The 20,468-nt window shown below is 37.4% G+C and overlaps 1 protein-coding gene across 1 annotated transcript in view; it reads left to right on the forward strand.

Moving 5' to 3' along the window:
- The window catches only part of LOC150087151 (uncharacterized), a 122,469-nt gene that overhangs the window by 93,350 nt on the left and 8,651 nt on the right, over positions 1-20,468 (forward strand). The window contains exon 2 of the mRNA XM_090371856.1: positions 507-1,448. Coding sequence (XP_090227982.1) covers positions 1,223-1,448 — 226 coding nt within the window. The 5' untranslated portion in view covers positions 507-1,222. The remainder of the gene's footprint in view (positions 1-506; positions 1,449-20,468) is intronic.

Raw genomic sequence — 20,468 nt, forward strand, 5'->3', positions numbered from 1 at the left:
AACTGCAAAGCCATTCTTTTCTTTCCAGGTCGAAATCTAGACTCCCCCTCCCCAAATAACATCTGGGATGCTATTGGGAGGGGGAGTAAACATCTTTCACTTTTCAGAAAGATTAAGGTATTGAGGAAGTGACGCATAAGAGATATTATGCGTCACTTCTAGATTAATATAAATCCTCTAACCTGTTTTAGCAAACTAAAATGAGATTGACTCCATTGTTATAACTTTAAATTGAATTTTAATATATTTTGTATCTAAATGTGTCTTGAAACTAAAATACTAAGGACATCAGTTTTATAAGTCTTTCTTAGGGTATGAGACTCTTCAGGTGCTGATTTTTCGGTTTTTACCGCAACGTTTGTATAATTTACTTAAATTCATATCTTCTGATTGCATCACATATCCAGAAGCGAAAAAATCAAAATTCAGTGCAACTTCTACTTTTAGCAACAAACCACCTGGACTTTGGTTTTTTTTTCTAGAATTATTTTCTTTCTTCCCCGCAGGCCTGGCGGTGCGTGACGAAGCTATCTCGTGCACGTCACTCCCAAGATAACCGCACCGGAGCAGACAGTCTGATGAACACTACACCGACGGAAGAAGCTGTGTCGACGCAGTTGCATTGAACATCGCAATTGGTAGCCGACTCGAACGGGTGCACGGGAGAAGATAAAGCGCAGCACGACACGACTGAACGTGGACAGGTGGCGGGAACAAGGCCAGGTTTCTACCTGACAGAAGCAGGTAGCGTAACGATGAAGAGAGAGGAGCATTTCGGCTCGCCAGAAGGAAGAGAAGGAGGGCTTCGCCTCTGTACGATGCTCGCGACTTTAAGAGTCCCTTATCTGTTCACCGAGTGCTTCATCCTTGTGGGTAATACTTGTGCATAGGCTTCTTCTATTGCCACCAGATGGAGGCACTGCAATTATTTCTAATCACGAAAAACGTTGTCCAATGAAAGGAGTTCGTTCTTGATATTAAGAGAAGAACTTTTTGCGCGAGCCAATATATATCTAATCCGCGATTCTGTCGTGGCTGTGCCAAATTTTGAATTTTCTTATGTGGAATGAACGGCACACAAACCGTTAAGCGTATTTATTGATACTCCCAAGGATTAACGTCTATAATTTGATCGGATCCAAGAAATCTCTCTAAGTGGCGAGATGGAAAAGCGATCAACACGAATTCCAACAAAGAACAGTGTACGGAAGCGTTCAAGTCCATGAGAAACACATTGACCATTACCGCTCCGAGACCTTCATGGGATCTTTACAGAAAAAATGTGGAAGCAAAATTGTATTCTCTAGTATCCAACTACGGCATAATGTCTTCTCAGTGGATCGGTAACGACACCATCATGACATCCTCAACAATGCCAACACTGCCAGTCCGTTATGATGTCTTAAGTTATGTCACAAGAGCAAGCCTTCCTATACCACGACCAACAGGTAAGTGAATTCTATTAAAGACATTTCATTCAAGTGGCTCTTATTCTGCGCAGTGATCTAAATAGCTACTTTATGGAATTATGAAGGGGAAAGCGTTTCTAATTTTTAAATAACTGAAATAATGCAGTCAGCTGTCCACTAGCATTCAGAAGATTCATCGGTTTGATAACTGGAATATCTCTTGAAGGCTAGTTTATCCGAATTGTGGATGTTCGTTGTTCTGGTCCATAGCATGACCGGTTCTCTATTCTGACCACATTACGGCAGACCCATCTACGATTACAATATTTCATACCACAAGTGGAACTGGGCTACTGATAATTAGCTTAAAAGTTAGAAATATTATGTAAATTAAAACGATATGTTGATCTTTTCAAGAAAAAGGTCATCTAGGTCATATTTGCTGTTTTGATACGTAGGATGGTTGATTATTTTTAATCTCTATCATGAGGAATGGTTAGAAACATCTTTGCGATTGTTTGAGTTCAATCACAACCTTCAAATTATCACGAGGCATAATTGAAATAAGTATTTGATACGAGGCATCTTCACTCTGAAGTATACATGTTTTTATTTTTGCCTTTTAATCCGCGTTTCCAATAAACGGAGCATGGTTCTGTGATCAGAGATAATACAACCGATCTGAAACCCCAAAACATTCGTTCTGAGAAATGGGTGTGAGAAATGATCGCTATGCCATAAGAAACACAAATCCATAAAAGGAAAATATTTTCAGTTGAAATGAAAGCAAAAGGAAACTCCTTAATTTTTTACAAATCCAGGCTGCCAACATCGGTGGGAGTCCACTTTTCAAGAATCTTCAAGAATCATAAATGTGGAGTGTATAAAGTCTATGCAACTTTTTCCACGCAACTAAGCGTTTCAAGGAAGAGAATTCCAGCCCACCCTCTCCTGAAAAATGAAAAGAAACAATATGCACAGTCATTTGCAATTAATCGCTCCATATTTTTCCTTCAAGGCAAAAAATATAACCGTTGTATCTCTAAACAGACTAAAATATAAAGCCACACAACAAAAGAACGACCATAAACCAGCGACCATAGACATTTGTTATAGTCGCTGGTTTATGATCGTCTGAGATGCTAATCTAGAGCATAAACCTGCCTAATCACGTACCCCACATTACATGGATGAGGTACACTGAAAACGTGAGAAAAATCACATCGCTGTCAACATATGCACGCTCGACAGGGTTTTAGGTAACATTCATTATTATACCATATTCATATCTAAATTTTCATGAGTATTTCATGAAAATTTAATGAAATAAGAATGCTTCCATAATAAACCATTACATAGTCAGTAAAAGTATATCAGAAGTTCTTCTTGTTCAGTTACTCCTATAATTGGATTCATACCGATTCTCAGTGGAAGACGTTCTATGGTAAGCTGCGCCATCTTTTGGAAGTATACAGTGTGATAGTGCAAATCCATTACGCACACAGATAACAAGACAACGTGCTCCAGTTTAGTTGTACTATTACGTGAATTAAAAATGTTACCAAGGAGACCACGCGATAGCATTTTACCATATCTAGTTCTAAACTCAACTGAAGAGGCTGCTACCACCTTCATTATTCAACCTGTTCCATCAGACTTAATTGCTTTCTTCAAATGAAATTCCGCAGGCACACCAATTCACAATGTAATAAATCATTTACCCAACACAAGCAATTTATCGTTGTAGTCAACGCCCCTAGGACTTGTTTAATGTCGGACAGGATCTGGTAAATTCCCTTGTGCGGTGTAGGAGTATCACTCATAGGTCATTGGTACCAGCAACATTTACGCTTGTAATCTTTATTTTAGTATTTATGCTTGTAATACCACAATGTTACTCAAAAAACTTTAAGATTCATCAAAATTCGTAAATCCGTTCCTCATTTTCACTATACTCGCGAGATGTGAAACGTTACAGTTAATAACCGTGAGAGATTTATATTTTCTGTGCAGCTTCCCTATTCCCAACTCGCACATTCTAATTGATAGAGGAAAATCAACAACGTTTGAATAATATTTCTTGACCACCGTATAACAATTCCTAAGGGTGTAGTCAACCGACATTACACCCATCCCTTCAGGGTAAACTAATTTTCACACCCCAATAAACCGTACACAAAAGGAGTAAGCAAACAATACATTCTCCATTAGGTTTCTCTATCAGTCGTTCAGAGATGCCTCGGTTCGAATCCCTTCGTAGACTAGACTAATTCTCAACGACCTCTTCAATCGAAAATGTAGTTGGATTATATAAAGTGGTAGGTTATTTCCCGATGAATGATTCTGGAAATCTCAACAAGAATTACATGCAAATAGACCCACTCCCAAGGATCAATTACAGAGGGAACATGCATCTTATTACGGAGGGATCGCTTGCGCGTGTAAATGAAGCCGAGAACTATGCTATTGGGAGTGTATATTCCTAGCAGGGTCACTATGATGGACAGGTCAAAGCAAAGACACCAGACTAAATGATTCAAAATCTGCCAACCCCCAATGGATCAGCGTGGCAGATTATGGCCCATTCCCTCAACATAGGTTCAGAACAAAATAAACAGCTTCTTTCACCGGAGGTCTGCGAGAAGACCAGCTCAATGGCAAAGGGTGCTAAGACCTCACAGTGCTCGATCAAGCTTACCTTTGGAATTAACATTGGAACGCTTAACATTCGGTCTAACTACATACTCAGGCCTAGAAGAACTATTACAAGAGCTGAAAAACATCAATTGGGGCATCATCGGGTTATGTGAGATTCGAAGAAAATATGAACATTTGGTCAAAACTAGAAGATGGATATTGGCTGTACTACAAAGGAACAAATAATGGACGGCGTGGTGGAACTGAGTTCTTGATCACCGAAAGACTAACAGATTCAGTTAGGATTACGGAAAGAATTTCTTGCTATGCTATTAAGCTGAACAGTCGTCATTCTCATCAAATTAATCAAGCTTATACTCCTACAAGAAGCCATAGTGATGATAAAGTTGAATTTTATGAAGATGTATTCCACCTTTACAAGCAGGAACAACTACTACTATAAATTTGTAATGGCAGATTAATGAGAGAATTGGTAAGATCCAAAATGCGGAAAGATCTGTTAGGTCATATTCAATTGGAAAAAGGGATGATAATCGAATACTAATCGAATTTGCGGAGGAACAAAATTTGTTCATCATGAACTCCCAACGAAAATGTGCGTGGAAGAGTCCTTAATGCCAGTAAAATTGAATTCATACTGATAAACAATAAAACCATATTCAGTGAGTGCTCAATATTGAACTATTTTAATGGTAGAAGCCACCATCGGTTACAGAGAGAGAGAAAACAAAATTAAAATTATTTGCAAAAAAGAACTAAAGTAATTGATCAAGTCAACTAAAGTGAAGATGGACACTAACCAACTATTGAAATCGTCAAAACTTTGAACTAGAACTGTCCAATCGTTTTCGTATTCTGCAAGACCTTCCTGGGACAAATATTTCAAACGATAATTACAAAGTCATTGACTATTGTAGGCACCAGACACCGCCTACGCTCTTTCACCTACTGCAAAACAAGAATACCAACCAGAATATCAAAAGAAACAATTGCCATAATAAAAAAAGCAACGAGAAATGAAGCAAACGCAAGAAACAAGGTAAAATATGTAGAAGTGTACAAGACCATAAGAAAGCGGATAAAAGAAGAAAATCGCAAATTAGTTCAGCGTTGATCATGTCAGAAGAACGCTGGGAGAAAATCAAGGGCTAAAGAAAGCAAAACAAAAAAATGGTTTCACACAATAGCCAAATGTTTGTTTTATAGCAAAAGGGTGGCACAACAACAACAAAAACTCAAAAACAATACTAAGTGGAAACAATGCAAAACAAAACAATGCAAGTGGAAGAATTTTATTCAAATCTTTAGAAGGATAAAGGACAACTGGATCCAACACCAGATTCTGAAGCTGTACCAGAAATTTTGGTAGAAGATACTACCAAAGCAGTAGGACCCGATAAAGTCAACTTTGAAGATGGAGATGAATGAAATGTCGAAGATGGAGGTCAGCCGGTATGTAAAGCTCTAGCCAACCTATTTTCTAATTTCCTTCTACAAAACAAAGAACCTGTAGCATGGAAAAGTTCAGAAGCCATCCACAAAGGATTACAAGGCAGATTTAAAATAGTACCCCCAAATAAGCCTATTGTCTACAAGGTACTTTCAAGAATAGGCACAATACTTGATGCGGCACAAACCAAAGAACAAGCAGGTTTCAGAAGCGATATCAGTACAATGGATCACATCCAAAGAGTGCAGCAAGTTATAGAGTGGGAATGAATACAACCTACATCTTGTATGATAAAGTATTCGAGTCGGTCATAAAATATGCAATAATCAACGCCCTAATCAGTGTTGAATCCGGGGGGGGGGGTGACCGAGGTTGAGATTCACCCTCGGTGGAATAAAATACACCCCGGTGAAAAATAGTAATTTTATTTTATAAAACATGAATTCAATAAATTTATGTCAAATAAACACAACACAAAAAATCATTTTTATGGTTTTCAGGTTTCTTTTATTTTCACACGAACCATCTCTTGATAGTGTTTCACACAAACGGTCTACTTGCGACTAATTCTTTGTTTGTATATCGCAAACAAGGTCGCAAACAGCGAATAGGTTCTCCTGAATTGATTCCTGATAGATGCTATTGTAATTATAAAGTGTCCCGCGGCTTTCAGAGGAGGGCTAAATGTCTGGGCAGAGAGGAGAGTCTATTGCAGCCACTAATTCAATTTTCGGCAGTTTCACTTTATGGTTTTCACAGCAAGGGTCTACTTGTGGCTAATTCTTCCTTTGTATACCTCAAACAAGACTATTTGGTCGCAGCCTATGAGCAATACATTTTATAAACTTTTTTATTATATATGCATCTGCATTGCAAGATTGCATGAAGATAAGCTTAGAGGGCTCGATTGAGTTATCGGAAAAATTAATAAATTATTAATGCACGTGCAAAGAAAAAGCAAAGAAGAATAAGATGATTATAATACAGTACTTGCATGTTTGATTATAATTTGTATAATTTTTTTTGCGAATTTTAATCGGTGATTTTCATATTCTGATTATTGTCAGTAATGTTGTTTTTGTGAACTGACTATTAGTATTTAGAGGTTAAATAATGCATATTTCCTTTTTTTCCTATTTTGTTTTCTCATTCTCTTATTATAACTTTCATAAATATAAATATACAGATTTGTTTGTAACATATACATATGTTGTAAATATTAAATAATAATAAATATACTACATGTATCCCCCCCCCCCGGTGCACAAACGCTCTGGATTCAACACTGACCCTAATCAACTAAGGGTTAGACAGAGCTTACATCAATATTTTCCAATCAATGTATGAAAAGGCGACTGCATCAACACGGATCAACAATGATAAAGTTCAGATCAACATAGAAAAAGGCGTCCGACAAGAATAAAATCTCCACAACTACTTTCTTCCAGTTTAGAATAAAGTTTTGCAAGCTAAATTGGGATAACAAAGGACTCGGGATAAATGGAGGTCACCTGAATCACTTACGATTTGCAGATGATATCATTCCCTTTGTCAATGATCCAGAAGAATTGCAGCAAAACATCGAAGAACTGGAGCATTCAATGTGAATATTGAGAAAACACAGGTTATGTTCAGCAAAATTACCACGGCCGGTGAACAAGAACTAGAAGAAATGGTATGTTTACCATTCCTTTACCTTGCAAAAAATTTCAACAGATGGAAGCATCGTAATGGAAATTAAACCGCGCATAAAATCGGGATGGAAAGCTCAATGTAGTCTTCAATACAAACTTGCCACTCTGTCTCAAACGAAAATGTTTTGATCAATGTAACCTCCCTTGTCTAACATTATTGTGAAACATGGACATTGAATGCTAAAACTTCACAAAGACTGAGGGTCAACACAAAGTATGGAACGCCAAATTTTGAATATAACCATAAAGAGACCGAAAAACATGTGCATGGATTCGCCAACTAAACAAGATCTGTGACATCCTTGAAAGAACAAAGCGCTTATGGAAATGGGCATGTCACATATGAAGAACTTACGACAGATGGACCAGACGAATTTTAGAATGCATACCGCTTGACTCTAAACGCCCAAGAAAAAGACGAAATACGAGGTGGGTCGATGAAATTGTGAAATTTGCTGGTGTACAACGGTCACAGAAAGCACAAGACCGCAGTTGCTGAAAACATGTTGAGAAGTCCATCCTGCAGTGGATCGCCAATGGCCCAAATTGAAGACCACGAAACCCACTGTGACCGAAGTAGTCGAACTCCAAAAAACAATAAGTCATATACAGTGAAAGCAACAGTTAAATATACTTATGAATGAAATAGGACAATCTACGCGAGTCAGCAGAAGTTTAAAAACTTCCAATAGGATCGAATGTCGTGGCGCCAAATCCCTTCTTCCTACTAGGCCTATGAACGTGATAAGCATTTCTTATATATTTATTGGCAATTTAATAAATAATGGTACTAGTTCTTACTAATAAATTACAATTATTCTGGTCTTTGCAGTTAACGTGGGGATTTTATGGTCTCCAAGCTTAAACTTGACAAAGATAGACGAAACGAAGATTGCAAGCTTATGATATAAATGTGAAGAATAATATCACGAACATGATTTAATGTTTCTGTAATTTTGTGCAAATTGAAGTCACGCAGTGAAAACACAAGAGAACTACTAAGAAGGAACCAATAAGATCTACTGGAGAAAATTCTTGTCTCATCTTGCTTAATGGAAAGCAAGATCAACGAAAATTTGCTCAATATTTGCCTTTTATCAAACCCTTGCGCTTAATAAACAACTGAGGATATCCGAACTTAAATTCGAACAGTTGTTTAATCCTCTTATTCCAATATTCGTCAATATTCCTCAAAGCCTCAATTCTGTTATTAAACATCGCTGTTCTACCAAAGGAAAACATCTCATAGATAGACCATTAACTTCCTTATTGTTCTGTCATCTTTGTTTACTTAAGTCACTCTCCATTTCATTATACTGCCTTAGCATGGTTTACTTTCCTTCTTGGCTAGGCAGCAGAAAAGCTGTGAAGGACGATATCGCTTGTTAGGATCCACACCGCTAAGCCATTAGGTTCATTAGGCCGCTTAATTAAAGCTGATAAGAACGGAAATAAATCGATGTTAACAATATCCATGAAGTCTTAGAGATTTATGAGTAAAGGCCGGAAGTGTTCAGAAACTAAAGGACTGCATTTATTTATCTTTTCAAAATCATTCAGAATCTGTCATGAATAATATATTTTCACAAAACGACAGCTACTAATCTTTGCTTAGAATTACGTATAAATACGTATAATCCCAAATTATCAGCATCTTTAACCATAGAAGAAACTGTTTCAGTGAAACCTCAGATCAATTCGGAAGAGATAGATTTTTCCAAACAATCATTTGGATCCGTCCAATAAAGATTGGAAATTTAGAACAAGGTCTAACAAATAATCGATCCAGTCTCTCCAAAAAGAGAGAAGCTGTTCAGCGCTCTGACAAATACAGATACTAACACTTTTGGGTTAATTTTATGGATTTTACGGGAAAACAAAGTCCAGAGTTAAAATTGTAAAAGTCTGTATCACAATAAAACACGATGCGTGTTGATATAGCTCTATCAAGGTATCAACAGTTGGAACTCTTGATCAGCTATATCTTATAGAAGCATATTCATTCACGGAAAAGTCCTGATGTTGCATTATCACCTGTTCGGAGTAAAAGAAGAGATCAAGAACTATCTACTTGCAGTCAATGGCTCGACTGAACATGTAGCGTAGATATGTATACCTGAATAACAAAAGAGTTCTTCACTGGAGCTCATTGAAGTGAGCACAGAACTGGTGGGAGATGATATTAACGAATTCCCAGTGATAATTGATCTGCGCTCTCTCTCTCAGAACTTGCATTGTCCTCTGCACAGGAGACATTTTCTGTTTTTAACAGTTGAATTATCAGTTTATGCGGGAAAATTTAATCATTTCAGAATGCATCTATTAAAGCTAAGTTGAAGTTTATTACAGCTAAAATTTCCACTCTTAATCTACTCAGAGCACCATAAGGTCGATGTGCTCTTGATCATGAAGAAGGCTGGAAATTGCAGCACTGAATCACTCATGCTCAGCCAACCTAGAGATGTCCTAAAGGCGTTCACAAAGACAAACTGCGCTGCCGCAGTACTCTCCTCGGCCTCAGAACAAAATAATCAGAAGAACAATAAATCTATCTAGAGTAATTGAAGAGAATAATTTCTTTTGTCTCTGGAGCACAGTGATTCATGTATTTGGTGCAGCTCTGGGAGCCTATTGTCTTGGAACACATCAAACATGTTCCGTTCACTGTGCTACCATGAGAAGAACACGATGGAACTTTCAAAAGCACCCTGACTGAGTGCAGTATTCCTTCCAGTAACTATGGAAACCGTCATTCTACTTCTCCTTTCTTCAAGCTGTGGGTAGAATGAAAAAAGCACTCGCATCTCATCGAGAGTCAATGTGCTGAAAAGGAAAGCATCACCTCCTCGCTATATAGACTTCAGCGATTCAGTTGGTAACGGCGCGTGCGATGAAGCGTAAAGATCTAAGGTACCAACCTGTCAATTACTAGAGGAACTTTTTCTAAGGATAATCACCCAGTATTCCCTACCTCCGCCTATAAAAGATGTAGACATTTCCTCTTCCACAGGCAGCTCCGATTGTTAAAAACCGACATTTAGAACACGCAATTTACAGACAAAACTTTTAGCAAATCTAACAGCTATTTGCATCAACAAAGATGCTCAAATTTCAACGTCGACAGTCAGATAAAAACTTAGTAATTAAGTGAGAACCACTGATTAAATTAACTGTAGATTCATCAAGTTTGACTTGAAACTCGGTCTGTAACTCATCGTTAGTCTCTCCAAATCAATCAGCAAACAACTCTTTGTGCTAAGACCAAAATGATTATTTTCTCTTCAAAACTGTGCAACCTAAATCAGTTTATTATTTATTTCCTTAAAAATTAAGTTTCTCTATAATTCAGGTTATTTCTATCTAGCTATATAATTCACTCTTTTAAATAAAGGTGTGAGCCACACTATTAGTAAAATCCATTCTTCTTGGAACACCTCAAAGTCTGAAAATATATTTAGTCCTTAATGAATCTATACATACTGATTTCCTTCACTTATATCGCCTCACGTTCTCTTTTGTAGAGTACCGAATCCAGATTTTCTTTAAGAAGAACTATTATATTGCCAGTGTCTCCTTATTCTTAATTCCCAAGCTGCAAACAGTTTCAGAACTTTTCACACTTGAAATTTTCCTACTTAAAGAAATTCCCTTCCAACTAGCACACGCCTCTCACTTCCTCAGAAAATACTTAATCCTTGATAACCCTTAAATAATTAATGACAACTAAGCCTTCGCCATCCATGAATAGAAAATTAATAGTTCTACTATTCCACAAAACAGTTTTGTTCTTAAAGTGACTCCTTTTGTTCACGTCTGTCTCTCTACAGTAATTTAGTTCTCCCTCCTTTTCAGCATGATGGGTGAAGTGGCCGGATCGATGAGTAGCAATTAGAAACTGTACGTTTTGGGTCTTACCTGTTCCTCCTCAAGGTTATCTGACTCTTCTCTCAATCAATCTGCTGTCTTGATGTAGCCGAGTGGTCAGGAGCGCAAGTGCAGTAGCACACGCTCTTTGAGGGGACCGGGGTTCAAGCCCGTGACTGCTAAATATTATTAACGTTTGTACTGATTGATTTATTGTAAACTCCACTGACCTGATGGTCGTGCCGGAGTATAAACAAGAACATATGAATCAGCCACTGGAATGAGAAGCAGATGCCGCTAGCAAGTGGTCCTCTTCTTAATAGGAACTCGATACGGTTCCGAGCACAGAGCTCCTTTAGAATTTCTCACTATAATTAGTGGCGGTTGTATTGTCATTAAAAGTAGCAAAGACTGTGCCGAATTCACTGAAATTACCCTTCAGGTCTCAAATGTTACTTTCTCCCAAATGCACTTTTGTTGTCCATAAAGCAGCATTTACAGGGGCAATTGTATATTGGTTTCGGGATACTCATTTTGTACATGCTGAATATTAACAAATTCCCTCCAGAATTACCCAAGAGTTGCTGAAAAAAAAAAAAAAACAGTTAAATAGCAGATACTTTTTTTTATTTCTTAGTTTCAAATACTAAGCTGTTTTTCTAAAAATGAGCTTGAATTACTGGGATAATCATAGCTTATAACGCCCAATTTCTCATCTTCCCTAAGCCCAACCGCTGGCTAAGTGAATAGGGCTTCAGCTACATAACAGACGTCTCGTATTTGAGAATATTACCGATTATTTTGTTAGCCCCCTTATTCTTATTGCTGTTTCAGTTAAACTATGCCTAATGGTTTCGTATACCTGGTGAACCTTCAAACCTATGTGTCCCTTGTCTTATTTCTGTTACTTAGTATGAAACAAACGCTTCTGCACTAGTAATAAGAATGAATAGTCTCTCCACGTGTGGTTTTCCAAGTTAACCTAGCGTTTACAAGTTTTGTTCGAATATTCTGATGAAAGCAATAATATGGTGAAATATAAACTTCTTAGTGCAATAAGAAAACTTCTCTTATGCTCTTGAATTTTTAAATTGCTAGTTGATATGTCAATAATAACTGCTCAAATAACAGAAAAATGTCTTTTGGCTACTCTGAAGTCCCTCTCTCAAAGCAAAGCAGGCGCATGTAGTGCGTTGCTAGGATCTGGAATTTCAGCAGCTCAGGTTCTTCCTCGGTCCTTGTTAACTTCGCCTCTGAATGGTGGTCAGTGACCAGATTAATCAAAATAAACCTGTTTTCTGGTGTGACGATTGCAGTACAGCAAAACATGAAGAGTTTATCTTATATATGAATCAAGCATATAGAACCAACATTCTTATTTTGCTGCCTTTCTTAGCATGCAATTGTCGAGATAATTGTTATTCAAGAGACATGTTAGATGCTTTTGTATGCGTGAATTCGGAAAGAAATTCAGATATCACCAATATCACGAACAAGAAAAGGTGAAACATCAACAACTAATAGGCATAACTACTCGAACAAAAGGTAGCATGAAACACAAGCACAGTAAAGTAAACAGTTGGTCCAATAACTTCTGGTGATAACTCAATTTTAGCCCAAATATTCAGAACAGCACATGAATTAGCAATATAACGGTACTCTTGGAGTACACTATTTTACTTCAGTAATTTCCCTTAGAGAACGTTTTATTCAGAGGAGATTTGCTACTGTTGAAGCTGAAGTAAAAAAGGATAATATATGCCTTGATCATACACTATCATTTTAATCATCTACAAGAGAACGAATAAAACGGAAAAGTTGAGAACTCTTGCGGCTTACTTATGGAGTCAATCGAAGTGTTGGCCTCTTCACCCATAGTTTTCATTTAAACACCTTTGTAGTTTCATATGCTGTCCGTTATGCGGTTTCAAATATGATTTTCATATATCTGAAACAATGCAATTCCATTTTAAAATATCAAACTTAAAATTTATGTTGTCCATCAAGGCATCTCTGCCTCTCTCATTACGAAATATTAGCTCAGGCTAGTCCTTATGAATTCCCAAAGCCCATTTTAATCTGTATTCCAGCAACACGTCCGCTGACATTCAACAGTCGTCACGTTCTCCTCTTGCATCTGCTTCACATTTAAAACAGAAAACAGCCCCAAATAGCCTGCTTCAGCCTGTTCCAGCCTTGTTTCATCTCGAACAGAACTATCAATTTTCATAGAAATTATTAAGCGCATTCAGCCACGAGAGGGCTTTGTTCTTGAATAAAATTGTCATAGAACATTTTCGACCAGTTCCTTATAGCATGCAATAAGAATTTGTGTCCATTCCTCCTTCAGTGCAGCCGCTAGTTCATAGATAGAATTCTTGTGTGGAACCTGGAACAGTCCATCACTCAGTTGTTCTTATCGGCATTCGTTGTTTTATGGCCTTTAAACCAATGGCTTCAGTTCGAACCTCGATAATCAGCCCACACCATGACTCCCCTCCCTCATACAAACTTCACTGTGGGATGATGTCGGATGCCATATTAGCCATTGCTAATATGGCATCCGACATCCGACTAAGCTCGTTGCCGCGATTCATTCTACCTGTTCATTTTATTTCATCTATTGCCTGCACAGTTTTAAACCTATGCCTGCTTTCCATATATATCTCGTTTAGACTATATTAGGAGAGGACGTGTCAGAATATTTTTGGTAAAAAACTGTACATTCATACCCAAAGATACTTTGACATTCAAAAAGGTCAAGAGAATAAAATATGGAATAAAAAAAACTAGGAAAAAACGTCAAGCTCAATACCTCTGCTTCATACACTGGAACTCTATTTAATGCACTAGGACTTGGCAAAGCAAGAAACGACTGAATATACAAGATAGATTTTAAGCGTTACCGAAACGCATTTCTTTTTTCGGAACACCCCTCTTTCTTATGCAAAGATTAAAAAAAAAACTTCTGGTATTCTTTCTTAAACTTTAACGAAGAGCGCTACCAGTTTCGCAGAGCATAGCGATTTCTTCCCGTTATGTTTTATTCATTTCTTTAACGTTCTTAAAAAGAGTCTTGTAACAGAATTTCATTTGTGATTTAAGTTTCAGAAAAAAAGAACCGTAATTTATAGTACTTACATTTCCTTTCAGCCGGCCCGGCTTAAGAATAACGAAGTCATTCTAGAGTAACTGCTATGTGATTAAAATTATCAGCATCAAAGTTACCACATTCCCTCATTACCTAAAGGATTTATCCCGCCATTCCCCCCTCTTTATTCAATAATGTATCACTCTTTTGTTTCCAGTAGTTATGGAAATAAATGCACAGTACGTGCCGAAATAAAGTATCCAGAGATTAAGAGAAGGAAGATTTCTCCGAAGAATATGCCACAGAGCTGATAGGCAATTATAAACGCCACCAGAACTGATTTTTTGAAAGCACAGAGGAAAAATTCAAAAATTTCAAAGCGCGTACAGAAAATTTTTTAATTCTTCTAACACTGCATGATAACAACATGGAGATCCAAGCTGGTAGCGGTCATGTACGATCATTAATTTTAACACTACACTGCAGAAGATTGTCACCTTCTTTATTAATGAGGATTCTACAAATGTAGAGGAAACTTCATAAAAATGGAAATCAGAAGTCTGATACTTAAGTAGATAACCGTGCACTCCCACCTCACTGAAGTAATTAAAATGACGATCGTGATTTTCACTGTTTCTTGGATTCTCGTGGGTACCACAGTGAATATAATCAGTCTTTTCCCCGCATGGATGGAAAAGACCCGAGTTCGATTCCCGCCAATGACACGAAGGATTTTTATGGACTTTTTCACAACGTGATTGAATTGGTCTGTCTCAGAGGCTTTCCATAAAAAGAATGCTGCATTTCCACATGTTTGTAATGAGGTGCCAATGTACGATAACTGCTTCAATTTAATTCCTATTTCGTGGTTTCATATGCAGGAACCAAATAAATTTAGAACTGCTATATATGGCTGCAGTGTTATACTTTATTTTAATCTAATAAGAGGATGGGGTAAAAGAGTTAAAAGCATTGGAGAACATGCCTGGAACAGCAACATCTGTCCTGATTAAAACGTTCTCATGCACATTCTCATAATTCTTATACATTAAATAATATTTTAATATTATGATTTTTAATGTAGATACAATAAAAAGAATAATATGATGTGCTCATTTAAATCGCCCATTTAATTGGTGATTTAAAGGTTCCCCTGTAAAGGTAACCGTTACGGATAGCAGACGTGTAATCCGTAAACATCACATTTACAGGGAACAAATTTACTTTTTTCTTGTCCCCCGAAACCTGGACGAAAAACTGGAGTTTTTCGTCCAGGTTTCGGGGGGAGGACCTTGCTATCCTCACATGAGACCGACTAACTCAGCCAAGGAATGAAAAGAGACCATAAGTTCCTCGCGTCATTGATGAGACTGATACTTGGTCTTTTCCACATGGTTTGGAGAGAACAGTGCAATACCAGCAGGGGACGTTGCAGGGCCTACTTTGCCTCTTCTTCAGTGCTTAAATAAGATTATACATCAATGTAACTTAAGAATAGACTGAAAGCACCATGGAAAAGATTGTTAACAAATCAGTTATCATTTGTGTGAATAATCTTGACCAACGTTCGAATGAGATCCTTATTTGATCTAAAAACAGACTAATCGCTAATGTCCAAATTCTTGAAGAGTAGCAAGTCTCCGGCATCAATCTAGGCATTAGATTTCTTGGAGTGCCCGTAAGATAGAGTCAACCGTAGTGCTTTATTTTCAGTCTTAATAAACAGCAATGTTTCTTAATTAAGCAGCTCACCGCTAAGACTACTCGGTTACATTTTCATTAGAAAGGATTAAAGTAAGGAACACGAAAAAAATATTGCTAAGAAGACATTGCATTTCGAATAGGGTCATCAATTTTAAAACAAAAAGAAGGTAGGCGCATAATTACGCATTCTAGTTTGCCATAAATTCCACGGGGATTCAAATAATTAGCGTGCCACTAGCTTCTAGTTTAAATTCTAAGAATGTTTATTTTTAGCTACTTTATTTGGAACTTATTTTTAGCTACTTATTTGAGAAAATTTGCTTTTGTAGCATTTTTTTAAATAAAAAATGGTTCAGCCTTCGTTTTGCATTAATAAATAATATGCAAAAAGTCTGAATTTGAACTAAAGTCGATTTAAATGAAAAAATGAAAGAAGACTCAGCTTAATTTACTGCTACACTCCCCTCTGTTCAAATTCCACATTTTTGTTCAGTTAAATATTTTCCACTTGTGTAAGGTATCAAATAGTCTCTTGAAGATAAAATAATCTTGAGTATCATCTATTTTTACAATTGGCTAATAATCGATAAATGGAAAGTCGCAGCAAAACTCTCTGGGAACTTTCTTTGCCCAACAGTAATATATTTCTAATTTGCCATTTTATTCCAGTAAGACATTCTCATAAAGGGTACCATGGGATCTTGTGAAGGATAGCGATTTTAAAGCTCTATGGCCAACTTAATTTCGCACTGATCAACCTGCCATCGGATGACAAAAACTGTTTATTTTCACTACAAAATTAAAGTTCATTTTTCAATAAAACGGCTTTTAAATCTCACTGAAAATCGAAAACTGTGTGCACTATCAGGTCACTCGACAACCGATTGTCGAACTGTCACGTTTCGCAATGCATGGTTCATCCTCATTGGTGGGCAGAGGGTCTTAAAAGCTGCGAAGTGACCAACTAAACATAGGCTGAAAATTGTGTAGATGGGACTTCACGGGTAATTCTCGAACATTCAAAGTAATACAAGTTTTGAATACAATGCGCAAATAAACAGAAATAACAAAATAAAGATCGTGCACGCGTCAATTTTTTGCCTAAGAAATACAATTCAAGCAGAATTTTATATATGACATTATGTTGTCGTGATTTTAATGATATACTAATATTTAAGAACACAATTCCTACAAAATATTTCATTTAGATGAATAAGAATCAAATTCTGGTCCATCCGCAGCTTCAGAGAAATGGCATCCTTCAACATTTATCCTCCTAATGCATTTAGATGTTTCCACAGAAGGCGTTTTAGTAGCGTAATTCTCCATGATGTTCTAAAACTTCTACGGTCGTTATTTCCTGTCAGATCGACCATACGCGACATTTATTGGCATCCAGCCACCCCTTCACTGGTTTCAGCCAGTCTACGAAAGGATTATCCAATACTCGAGAATTACTATATACATCGTATCCTAACACGCTCCTAACTTTCATTCCTGCGCTCCTGCGAGTTCAGTATTAAGTACAGTGCATCCCGTATTGTCATATCGAGGCACACTATTCGAGCTGAGTAGAGGAACAAGCGGAAGAAAAAGAAAGTGAACTGGAGAGAAAGATTGACGACTTATCAACCTTCCTGACGTTCGCGTTTTGTTTTCCTACAGGCGAGCTTCCAAGCCTCCTTTTATTGACTGGAGATACCACGCTGATACATGGACTTATTCTGCATCATTTCCTACGCGTCATTCTAGGTAAAGTTTGGCACTTTGAAGTGTTCTTCTTTAAGGTACAAAAGCCACCTAGTGAGAAATTTCAAAACTTAAACTTCGCATTTCCTGTTTCGTACGATTGTGGCAAGTTTATGTCATCAATTAGCAGTTCCTGTTTTTTTTTCTTGCCATGATTTCTATTATCTTTTGTCTCTCATTAGAAAAGAGATACTGCCAAGCGTTTGACCTTTAAACGCGGGTGTTTTGACCTTTCGCCGAACGTGCACAACGAAGAGATGGAGTTACTAAGCGATTGTTTTAACATCACGTTGGAACGAGGTGAATAAGATTAGGAATGTTTTAAAAAATAAATAAAAAATGTTGTAGCAACACCATGGTTGAAAAGGTCACAGTATTCTTCTCCGCGGGTCTGACTACAAATAAAAATTAAATGAACCTCATTTCTCCAGGAAGAATATTTTGTCTTCCAAAGCTTAATCTTGTTTTCTGGAAACCATAATGGCTTGGACCTTTCTTGCTGACGTAATTCCAAAGTTATTTCGTGTAGTCTTGGATGATGTTTACTCCCAACATCATCTTTTATTTCTTTTCTCCTGTCTAATGTGTCCTGCAGGAATGTAGTCTATTTCACTTTTTTAGAACAGGTAATTCATTCTGAATTACGTATTCAGAAAACGAGAATGTTAAAAAGAATTCGAGAGTCGGGCACCAAGACCATCAGATGAGCATTCATTTAATCGCAGAACAGTTGCATATTGACAAAGGAACAGTAACAACGTAAGGTGTGCGCCTGAATGGTTCGCACTAAGAGTTTTTGACGAAAAACAGGATAATAACACTGAACCATCCGCCTTATTAATCAGATATGGCGCAGTACAACTTTTTTCTCTTCCTGAAAATTAAAATCCACCTCAAAGGAAAACGATTTAACGACTTAAATCGACATCAAATCGCATAACTAGCACTCCTTTTGGTTGACCCCCATTTATAGCGGGTTCTTTTTAGGTCCTTGCCACTGAAATCTCAAGAAATTAGGGCAGGACCTGCCAGAGTAAATAACTATAATACTGGTCTGCTTCCAAGAGGCAGAGTGTGGTCAACGTTGGGTCCCATTAGGGGCCCAGCGGCTAAATGACCAGAGAAACAACGGTACACAACACTACACACATGTGTACAAAATCCATACACTTTTAAACCTCTGGGACTGACAGTGGTCTGTTTCACATGCACAATGTATACTACGCAGAGATGGGGGGAACACCCTTGGTGCCGTTTGACACTAAACACACTCTACACAACGCAGAAATTGAAGGTGGAAGATATTCTGAGGACTTCATCTGCTGTTTTAGTTACTGGAAATTGCGAATGAGGCGCTGCATAGGGGCGGCTGGAGAGCACTTTGAGGGGAATAAACATTGAAATTGTTGTATTTAAAATAATTGATTTAAAAATTATTTCTCGTTTCTTTTTTAGCTACATCTAGCATGCAAGATTCAGTGAGTGCGTGCTAAGCGTCAAAGCAACTAAGGCCATGAGGTGTCAGTATATAGTGTCAATTTTGATTGATTCTATATGATGATTTTTTTATCGAATTTTGACCATGAACGAATGCTGGGTATATCACTATGATCAAGAAGCACAACAGATGAGAAAGCAATGGAAACATCCATCTTCACCAACCCTCAAAAGAGTCAAGGTTCAATTGTCTGCCAATAAGGCCATGTTCTCAGTCTTCTGGGATCTAGAGATTCATCCTTGCAGATTACGTTCCAAGAGGCAACAGCATCAGTGGGGTATAGTTCCAAAACGTGCTGAGAAATTTAACGGGAGGAGCTATCAAGTTGAAGAGACTTCGGGAGTTATCCAAAGGTCTCGTAGCCGACAGTAATCATGCTCATAATGGACTTTGCAATCTGCACCATTCCTCTTATTCTCCCAACCTTGAAACATTCCGCTTCCTTAAAAGAAAGAAGACATTACACAGTTGTATTCAAGAGGAAGAGCTTGTCCACAGAGAGGAAAATGGAAAATTGTGTAGCTCTAGAAGGCAACAACATAGATAAGGATGAAATTGTCGTTCAAGTTTCACATCCCTAACTCAAATATTTCGGATGGGAATAAATACTTATTGACTGCTCCTCTTGCATGAGAGAAGGGAAAGAAACAGGCTGGTAAAGAAAACCATGTATGGAATTTCCTCTAAACTCCAATGTACTTAGTGAAATCTTCCGCTCACTTCTCTTCTGCAGTTCCCACAGAAAACCGTTCTTGCATACGTGAATTATTTCTGAACTTCAGTTCCTGCTAAACCAGAAAAACTAACAAAAAAAGTAAATATCAGAAAACACAGACCACGTATCGAGAAGACTAAATATTTATTCCGCAGTCGTTTCAAGCATCCCCACAGCAACCTAAAGTACAACGTAACCCGACTGAAAAACATTTCAGAAGGTCAGTTTTATACTTTAATTCCCTCACGATAAAGTCTCAAAACACAAAAGGTTGCCCAACTACGCTATAGCAGTACCTCCACGATCAATCAAACATCAAATTTCCAGGCTGAACTATTTCCTAAGAGAATTTTAAACTCTCCAGAAGATAGCTAACATAAGGCGAGAATTGTGTTGTCCTGGTAGCATTTTTTTTCTTATTCTTCAAAAACTAAAATGGTTATTTTATAAAAGAAACATTCCTTTGAGGTAAACACAAAGTACTTATACTTCAAGGCTGTTTCTAATGCAGTTTCTTGGAAGGAATGAATTCTCAATAGCAAAAGTAATTGGCTTGGCGTTTGTATCAATTTTCTTTCTCTTGTAATCTTTATATCGAAGCGAGGCCTAAGATTTCAAAGGTTTGAAGTTTTAATT

The sequence above is a fragment of the Mastigoproctus giganteus genome, chromosome 4 (assembly GCF_048544385.1).
Source record: "Mastigoproctus giganteus isolate SK-2022 chromosome 4, ASM4854438v1, whole genome shotgun sequence".
Taxonomy (NCBI): domain Eukaryota; kingdom Metazoa; phylum Arthropoda; class Arachnida; order Uropygi; family Thelyphonidae; genus Mastigoproctus; species Mastigoproctus giganteus.